General features: G+C 41.6%; 1 protein-coding gene across 5 annotated transcripts in view; it reads left to right on the top strand.

Annotated features, from left to right (window-relative positions):
• Positions 1–7,282: 7,282 nt before the first annotated feature.
• The window catches only part of Tbc1d12 (TBC1 domain family member 12), a 57,598-nt gene continuing 54,778 nt past the window's right edge, over positions 7,283–10,102 (top strand). For 2 of the 5 annotated variants that reach the window (XR_006148845.1, XM_042689472.1), the window contains exon 1: positions 7,283–8,280. Coding sequence is in view for 3 of the 5 variants with exons in the window: in XM_042689472.1 (XP_042545406.1) it covers positions 7,391–8,280 (890 nt within the window). In the remaining 2 variants the exon portion in view is untranslated. The remainder of the gene's footprint in view (positions 8,281–10,102) is intronic. The other 3 variants (XM_042689476.1, XM_042689473.1, XM_042689475.1) reach the window with 3 other exon arrangements.

Here is a 10,102-nt window from a genome sequence, read left to right as displayed (position 1 = left end):
CATGGTTCAAAGCCAGCCTAGGCAGGAAAGTCCATGAGACTTATATCCAATTAACCACCAGAAAACCAAAAGTGGCACTGTGGCTCAAGTGGTAGACACTAACCTTGAGCTGAAGAGCTGAGAGATAGTGCCAGGCTCAGAGTTCAAGCTCCATGACTGCCCAAAAGAGAGAGAGAGAGAGAGAGAGAGAGAGAGAGAGAGAGAGAAAGTATACCTATGGTAAAGTTTATAAATTAGGCACATGAAGAAATTAACAATAATAGCTAATGATATAACCGAGTAAGTATGATAATATCCTGCAAAAGGTTATCTGAAGGAGTCAGGCTCATGCCTGCCTGAAATCTTAGCTTCCCAGGAGACAGATCTGACAATGGACAATGTTTGAAGCCAAACCCAGGCAGAAAAGTCTGAGAGACCATCTCCAATTAACCAGAAAGTTGACAGACTAGAGGTATGGTTCAAGTAGTAGAGTGCCAGTTTTGAGCAGAAAAAGCTGAGCAAGAGCCATTTATTTAAGCACATATTTCCAAGTAAATTGTAGAGTATTTCATTTTGTCCTTTATAATCTTACCAGATAAATATTAGCTTCACTTAATTCATTAATTTAACTATGAATCAGAGGATTAGACATTACATTGTAGCAAAGGCTTATGTTTATACCAGGTGGGAAATGCAACAAGATTTCAGTCCCACATGGTGGAAATATTCTTTCAGCAAAAGGAATCAAATACCTAAAGCCTTTTTCCTAATCTGTATATTATAAATGAGAGGGAAAATAGCGAGAATTTTCCTAGGATTATGACATACATTTTTTTCCAGTTGAGGTTTTTCCTGATAAATTAAACTTAAAACATTTCCTCTTTGTTTACTTGAATTGACTATTCAGACCCATTCTTTATTCATTGTCTTTCGAAATCCCCAATGAAGGGGAAGTAGACTCCATGCATAAAGTCCTGCACAGTTTCTGATAGTCCCTTGGGTAGCACAGTGCTTCACCCTCCTTTCTGTACCAGACTATGCTAGGAACTCTCTGTGAAAGAATGTTCTGTAAAACAAGGGTGTATTATTGTCTCTTGGCCTCTGTTCTAAAGTTGCTGGTAAGTATAGCTGGTCAGAGAAGAAACTATAGAACGAAACTGATATCTAAGCTATCACATATATCATTCTCACATGCCACCCCTAATTATTTTAGTGTATTCTTTACTACACCTTTCACCAAATTGCAAGTCCTACCATTGTTTATGTTTGGAAACACTTCTGCTCATGGGATTATCCACGTAAACTGTGAAGATCTGCTAGGGTGAATTTATGCTTCTGACCTTTCCCTTCATTTCTCAAAATGATGGTGTTAATTGCATTTATAGGCAGATAAATGGAATCTATAAGTAAAATAAGGTGATACATAAGAGACTGGTGAGAGGTCTAGATAATTCAAAATGCATCACTCCCACACACACATTAGAAAGAAGATAAAGTCTGCCCCTAAGGTCAGAAATTGTAGACTGCATAAGAATCTACTTCTCCTTCTCTAGGGGTTCTGAATGGCAATGAATAAATAATGGATATGAACAGCTAAGGAAAATAAACAAAGAGGAAATGTCATGAATTTTAATTAATCAGCAAAAACTGTAAGTAGAAAATAAAGGACTGCTTTCCTTCCTCCCTCCCTCCCTCCCTCCTCCCCTCCCTCCCTCTCTTCCTTCTATTCTTCCTTCCTTCCTTCTTTATTTCTTCCTTTTTTCCTTCCTTGTTTCTTTCCTATTTCTTTTTCTTTTTTTCTGGAACTAATGCAGTTAGACTGGAGCCATACTTCACTTCTTGGAGGAATGTGCTTACCTAGAATTCACAGGCTCTAGGTTTGATTCTCAACATTTTTTTTTAAGTGGACATAATATGAAACTCTTCAGTCAGGTTCCATGCATATTATTGAGCATTTTTATTGAAATCTGAGTAGGTACTAGAATTCAAAGATACATTATTTTCCTGTTACTAAATAGTGAGAGGCTTCCTGTCGTGGCTTAGGATAACAGGCATGTGCCACTACAACCAGCTCTTAGTTGAGAAGTGTTTTTTGGACCCCTATGCTCTTATGTCTAGGCTGGTCTAGAACTGTAATCCTCCCAATCTCAGCTTCTGGAGTAGCTAGGATACAGACTTAAGCCAGCAGTTTTGTTTTATAATTTCTTAATTTTTTTTTGTTTTATAATTTCTACATCTTGGTCTATTGTAAAATGACTCACGTTAAGCTGTCATACTTATGTAATCAAAATAAAGATGTCCTTGAAAAAAACATGAAAAATGTTTAATTTACTTCAAGTGTAGCCCCAAGTGTTTTTGAAAATGGTTTGTTAAATGTTACAAACTTTAGCTCCCCACATACAGAACTTATGTAAACACTCTCATTTGATTATAGCACTAGTAACTATTTGCACAACTTACCATTGTTTTTTACTACCCCCCTCTCTATATAATATATATACATACATATGTGTGTGTATATATACATATATATATATATACATATATATATATTTTTTAATTTATTTGTTGGTCGTGGAGCCTGAACTCTGGGTCTGGGCACTGTCCCTCAGGTCTTCAGCTCAAGTCTAGCGCTCTACCACTTGAGCCACAGTGCCACTTCCGGCTTTTTCTGCTTATGTGGTACTGAAGAATCGAACCCAGGGCCTCATGCATGCAAGGCAAGAACTCTACCACTGAGCTGCCTTCCCAGCCCCAACCTGCCTATATTTTTAAACATAGGTGCTTTGTCTCTGAAAGTCCTGAATTCCTTTTGCAGCATTTAAAAAGGCTTTGCAACTGTTCCTTTCACAATCTGTACTTAGGATGTGCATTGGAAATGCACTTCAGAGCATCTTTTCAAAGTTAACATTTAAGCAATTGTGGAGATATTATAAAAGAAGAAGTATAAAAATTTACAAGGACCATCATCCTCATGTCCATCTTCTTTTATCTTTATGAAGCTAGATGTGCCCCTGAAGAGATCACTGTCATTGTGGAATGCAATTGTGCATCACTACTTTCTATTATTATTTTGTACAAATTCCCCATATGTTTTGTTTTTTTCTCTATTTGTCCTTATAATCTTTTCGCCTGCATTTCCCATATTATTATTTAGGTAAATTCTCATTAACTTGAACACATTTTGCTATAAGCATCTTCGTGTAACTTTCATCTTCTTTTTTGAATAATTTCCTTATGAAAAATTCCCAGGAGTAGGATTACAGTGTGTATTAATATGTAGCATCAATATGTGTCCGCAAAAGATCATGGTGCATTTTTAAAGCATTTCATCTGTTTCTTGGTTTTGGCTTGTCAGGCGGCTGTGACTTACCAAACAGCAGCTGTTTGTTATCTTCCTATCATTCCTTTTCCACACATACCTCATCTTGCTGAGTTAATCTGCAATATTCATCCCTTCAATCTTGTTATCTCAATATAATCCATAACCTAGGCCTAAATCACTTTTTTTAACCAGCTTGGGCTTTAACAGGCATGCATGGAATTTAAACTATTTACAGAGGTTGAAGATTTCAGTAGCAAACCAAAATGCATAGACTTAAAAGACTACATTTCCTCCTGCTTGCAGACCTTTCTTTTGAAGTTTGATATCAAATTTACTTTGTATCTCATTAGTCAATTTCCAAAGGAACATACCATCCCTTTTGTTTAATCTATTCATCATTAAAGACTCATAGTGTTAGATCAATATATCCTTCAGTTGACTTGGAATTATTTTAGGTTTTACTAGTGCATGCTGATTCAAAACAAATGATTGTTAGGTTAAGGATTTGTTCATTCATAGAACAAATATTAAGATGAAAATTTTACAAATATGTTTATAGCAAAATGTTCAAGTCCCAGGCCTGGCACTGAAAAGAAAAAGAAGAGAAGAAAAGAAAAGAAAGCAAGAAAAAAGAGAGAAAAAAGGAAGGAAGGAAGAAGGAAAGAAAGAAGGAAGGAGGAAAGGAAAGAAGGAAGAGAGGGAGGAGGGAAGAGGGCACATCTATGAAACAGCACGAGACTAAGCAACCTCAAACATATCTGAGACTAAATTAGAGTATAGAAAGAGTAGGAGTCATTAGCCAAATTATCAAGGTGAGACAATATTCCAGGCAGGCTGATCCACACATATGAAGCTACTTAGGGAGAAGGACCATGGCACAAATTTTAGAAACCGAGGAAAGGACCGTCTGAAACATGATGAGTGAGGAAAAGGAAACTATGAGATGAAGAAGCAGGAGTGGGAGTTCAAAGTCAGCATAACAATGATATAGCTCATCATAGAGCACATAGAAGAAACTTAAATAAGGAGAATAGAAGTAGACACAATACAAGATTATTATGATTAAGTTCAGAGTTTGGGAGAGAAGTAGGAAAGTAGGCTGGTTAGACAGACTAGGAAAAGTCTTGCAGTCTAAAGATTTTGTCACTGGCTTTAAGAGAACAGGAAACTTAGTTTGGATTAAGGAAGAAGAATCCTCTCCAAGAGTACTTAGAAAAAGCAGCTAAAACTGGGGAAGAAAAAAGAGAGAGACTACAACAATGGCAACTAAAGAAAAAAAACAATCTTTCTTTTAAAAATCTGGCAGATTAATTATGACTGCAAAAAAGCAAGGCATCTTCTCCAGAGATAATGACTTCATTGATCTGGCCCAGGCAACAGTATTTTTTAAAACTTCCTAATGTGCAGCCAATTTTTAGAAGCATTGCCACATTGTTCTGGAGTGATGATTTAACACTATAGAAGGTATGTCACATTACATCTTCATTGTGGACAAAGTTGTAAAATATAAATGTATTTCACTTTTGAAGACTGCATTAAAAAATAGTAGGGTTATGTGGGCTACTATGGTCTTTACTTTGAGGAGAGGAAGATGAGCAAAATATACTACTTAGAGCAATTTGAGTTTAAAAAATATAGTATCATTTCATACAAAAAGAACTACAATGGCAGCTAGAAAGAAGTTGTTGGGAAAAGTTTAACAAGAAGAAAACACATGACATTCTCTAGATTGAGAGTACGAAGACTGAAAGACAAATGAGGCTGAACTCCTGCTACTCTCTTCTAGATTGTGTGTGTGTGTGTGTGTGTGTGTGTGTGTGTGTGTGTGTGTGTGTATGTTACTGATATTTGTAACTATCCTTATGCCCAGACATCTGCTATATTAAGTTATTTTTTTAAGTTTAGGTGAAATATATATAACAAAATTAACCATGTTCATTGTACAAACAGAGTCAATACATTCACAATGCTGCAGTAGGCATGGCTGGTCCATCTCTTCATGACTGAGTAATATTCCATTATATGTCTGTACTACTTTTATCTGTTAGTAGAAATTTTGGTATTCTACCTTCTGGCTATTAAGAATACTACCACTGTGAATGTCTATGTAAAAATTTTATATATTTTTTTGTATTATCTTTAAGTAGTTGTACAAAGAAGCTGCCATTCAACAAAGGAGTTTGTGACTACAGTGGGTCTTGACCAATGTCATCCCTTTAGCAGTTTTGTTAGTGTACTTGTTTTTAATTCTTTTAGAGATGTATCTAGGAAATGCTATTTAACTAACTTTTGGGTAATTAAGCAAACTTTTTCCATAGAGGTTGCACTGTTTTACATTTTTATCAGCAATGAGTTAGTGTTCTACTTTTTCCACATCCTCTCATAGATTTATTTTTATATTTTTCCTTTTCTTTTTGAGACAGGTTCTATGTGGCCCACGCTAGCTTAGAACTCTATCTTCCAGTCTCAGCCTTTCTTTTAATATTAACTCTTATACCTATGTTCTGGGTATTATTTCTTTATTCTGAAAGATCTAAATGACAATAGCTTTGCCACTTCAGTCCTTACAAAAAGCTCATTATAAAAGATACAGGGTATTTCTAAATCTGGGTGATAGGCACACGATTCCTATCTTGACATATTTTTACTTTACCAGAAATGTAATTATAGCCACTCATGTGTATATGTATGCTTTTTTGCATAAAAAAATTTAAAGACTCAAAAATGCTGCCTTCTCTAGTTACTACTTCATTTAAAAAAAAAAAATTTGTGCCAATCCTGGGGCTTGAACTCGGGCTTAGGTACTGTCCTTCAGTTTTTGTGCTCAAGACTAGTACTCTAACACTTGAGCCACATCTTTACCTCCAGCTCTTTTGGTGGTCAATACTTTCTTGCCTGGGATGGCTTCAAACTTCAATCCTCAGGTCTTAGCTTCCTCAGGAACTAGGATTACATTCATGAGCCACCAGCCTGGCTCTTATTATTCTTCTATTTCTGTCCATTTCACTGATAATTTATTCTAGAATGAGTTTTCTACATTTGCTGTTTCATCCTATCCAATTCTGATGTCTCTTTAATCTCTTGCAACACATCTTTGACTCTTCTGAAATAACCTCTTGGTTCTCTGCCCCACCCCTAACCTTTTTACTTCCCAGGAATGCCACTCATGACTCATCTAGGTGTATTATTCGGGTGACTCCTCCACCTAGCCTAAATTCTAACCCAAGTATTTGAGTTTTCACTATATGCTGGGATTCCAGTATTTAACTTTACTGGATATTTTCTAAGTATGAATCGAGATTTTTTTTAATCCAATTTTTTTCAAACCATATCAGGTTCCGTCTCCTTAGCTTTGTAGTTACCATTAGCTTCCATCCTGTGTCTCCTCCTAGTAGTTAGCACTTCTTGTTCTACTTGAAATGTCCTTCATTTCCAGCCAACTGTCGCCACTCAATTTTTACTACATCATAACAAGGGGCTGGTATAAATCCTTCCCTTCCTGATCCCTGCTTCATCTCCCTTCTAAGAAAATAATGGAAACACTGTGCTAGATAGCTTGTGGAAGATGAAGTGTTGAGGTGTTGGCCATGCGGCGATGAAATCCTGAACTAAGGCTATAGGCTTAGTCCATTGCTGATGGACTTCGTGCACTGGAATGACTTACCTACTCTAAGATCCTGTATTTTGCTCTCACCAATGATTAGGCCAAGTTAATTTTTGCTAAGTGAGTAATACCTCCCTCTACTATCTGCCAGACGCAGTGTGCAAAGCAGCCTCCGCCACGCAGACGGCGGATTCCAGATTGGCGGCCCAGGCCTCTCTAGCTGCCATCTCTATGGTTCAGGGAATCTCCAGGTCCTGGCTTGACCGGTCCGTCTTTTGCGCGTGCGCGAGCCCAGGCGCGTGCCCGCCCTATCGCAACTGTCGGGCGGTCGGGCTGGCAGGCCGGCGGGCCGGGCGGGAGGGGCGGGTCTGGAGCGTTGCGGCTGCGGTGGCGGCCGCGGTCCCCGTACCCCGGCTGCTCCCTGGCAGAGGCTGCGCGGCCGAGCCCTCGGTCTCCTCGGGCGGCGGCCACCCGGCCCTCAGATGGTGGGGCCGGAGGATGCTGCCGCCTGCTCGAGAAGAAACGCCAAGTTGCTCCCGGCGCCCGCGCAGGAGCCCGCGGACCCGGACAGGAAGATGATCCCGGCCACCGGCGGGTTTGGTGGCAGTGTCGGCGCGGCGGAGCCCCCGGAGGAGGAGGAGGAGGAGACGCCGCCCCGGCAGCGCCTCCAGTCTCACCTGGTGGCGGCCGGGGGGCCGCGCGAGCCGGGGCTGTGTGACTGTCCGCTCCCCGCTGGCCCGGCCGGCGCCCCTCCTGCGGCCGCCTCGCGCCCGGCCGCCCGCCCGCACGGCTCCAAGCCCCGCGTCGCGGAGGCGGCGGACGCCCGCGCGTCGCGATTGGGCGGCATGACCAACGGGGACTCGGGCTTCCTGCTGGGCCAGGACCGTGGCTGCCCGGCCGAAGCTCGTGCTGGCGGCTCAGAGCCTCGCTACCAGCGCCCGTGCGGTCGCCTCCGCTTGGAAGGGCCCGGGGACCAGGGTGCGGGCGGCGCCGACAGCTCGTCAGACTGGGCCGCGCCGCTCGAGGACCCGCTGCGGAGCTGCTGCCTGGCGGCCGCAGACGCCGACGCCGACGACGACTCGGGGGGCAGCGAGGACTCGGAGCGGCCCACAGCCAGCCCCGCGGGGTCCGTGGAGCGCGAGCTCGCCGTCACTCCAGCCGGGAGGACTAGTGGGGGTGCCGAGCCGAGCCTCGGCTTCCCGGACGGTCACTTGAACTCCCGGAATACGTTCGAGGTGAGCCGCCGGCCGAGCACCGGCGACCACCTGCCCCCGGCGGAGCGGCCAGTGCCATCGCCCGGCATGGAGCCGGGCCCCGCGGGCACCTCGGCCCGGGCTCGGCGGGGTGGAGGCTTTGCGGACTTCTTCGCCAGGTACCGCACCGGGGTTGGGGCGGGGCCGGGGACCTGCGGGGAGGGCTGCGTCGGCTGCCTCCCGGCCCCGCCGCCGGTTCCGACAGCTTTGATTTGCAGGTAGGGGAAGAGGAACCCGGTCGGCTGGCTTTGTGTTTCTGTGGTTGTGAACTCTGTGGGAAGCAATCTTCCTGTTGTCCCGTGGGGCTGGAGGTGTCCACACCACGCTCCCCGAGTGCCTGTGCAATCAGGCTAGCCTGCCTGCTGGACAAATGTGCAGTTGCCTGTCCCGGACCAGCAGACACCCCCCCCCCCTTTTAAAAATAATTATACTTGAAGGGCTTGGATGGGGAAGGGCTATGCCTGAGGGTGTGGCTGGGGAAGAAAGGGAAGTCATTTTGTAGAGCTGTTAATTTGCTTGGAGTCTAAACCCATTCCAGTGGTGTGAGGATTCTTGAAATTAGAAGCCGTGGTTTTTCATTGGGTTTGCTTCAGTGGTCTTTACTAAAATGCAGTCGGTTTGGTGCTTAGAATTAGATGCTAGACATATAAGCCAAATTACTGTAGTTATGTAGGAAATCTCTTTACTTCTCCCAGAGAACTCTCAGTTAATTCAAAACTTTTAATTAATTTTTTTTTTTTCTTGAGGTCCTAGGGATCGAATCTAGGGCATGCTAGGCAAGCTCTGGACTACAACGTATATCCTCAGCCCCAAACAACATCAGTTTAAAGGTCTTTTATTTTTAATTTGACAGGATATTCTGAAATTGAATTATAGTGCTAAGAAAATACGATTCAGAATGAGGCTTTGATGGTTTAATAGGAGTAAACAGATGCAATGGGAAAATATATATCTCAATGGGCATTACTGAAAAAGCAATTTCACTTGAATTGCATTTTGATACCATCCTACTGCCCTCCCTCCCACTTCAATCTCTAGGCAAAAAGTATTTCTAACATGTAACACCTTCTTTTTAGGGGTCTTGACTGTAACCAGAATTGAAACATTATGCAGTTTAGGTCTTAGAAAGTTATACAATTAGTGTGTCGACAGAGACACAGTTTCCTGATTTTTATTTCTTACTCTCTACTATTTCTTTTTTTAATTTTAATTTTTTATTGTGAACATACTGTACAGAGGGGTTACAATTACATGGGCAAGATAATGAGTACATTTCTTATCAAGCATTGCAGCCTCCTCCTTTGTTTACCCTTCACATCCCTTCCCAGCCTCCCCCCTCTCTACTATTTCTTATCCCTATTTTCCTTACTTAAGGAGTTTTACAAATAAATTACATAGTTTCTTAAATCAGTAGGAAATCTTGATTTTGTGCTACTTAAGGACAAAATATATAGTAGATCTGTATTTGTACTTGTAATTGTAAAAATATATTTAAAACTTGCAGCATCAGTACTATATTCACAAAAGGTCTCAAAATGAGTTAAATTTATTTGTGACATAAGTTTATGACGTGACCTTTAGGTGCTTATTGGTCCTCATATCTTGATTTTGTTTTGAGATCAGATATCGTGCAATTTTAGACCTGGATAGGGCCAATTCAATTAATAAATTAGCTTACTTTGTGCCAAGTATTGGGAATAGACATGATTTAGACAATGGTCAATGACTTAGAGGTGAAATGCAGCCTAATGGGGAATAAGTTGGAAAAGACACATACATCTGGTTGCAATTTATAAACAGTAGCAAAGGAAATCTATTTATTAGAGGCTTTCACATTATTAGCAGTGTACAGAAATTTTCATCAAATTAAAAACCTTTGACTTGTAGCATAATTAGACTTTTAATATAGCTAGATTTTATTCAGATGACCACATTAATCAG

The sequence above is a fragment of the Dipodomys spectabilis genome, unplaced genomic scaffold, assembly GCF_019054845.1.
Source record: "Dipodomys spectabilis isolate Male_0828 unplaced genomic scaffold, ASM1905484v1 ptg000125l, whole genome shotgun sequence".
In the NCBI taxonomy this organism is placed as follows: domain Eukaryota; kingdom Metazoa; phylum Chordata; class Mammalia; order Rodentia; family Heteromyidae; genus Dipodomys; species Dipodomys spectabilis.
Note: the sequence above shows the minus strand (reverse complement) of the source record. Positions and strands in the feature narration are given on the sequence as shown.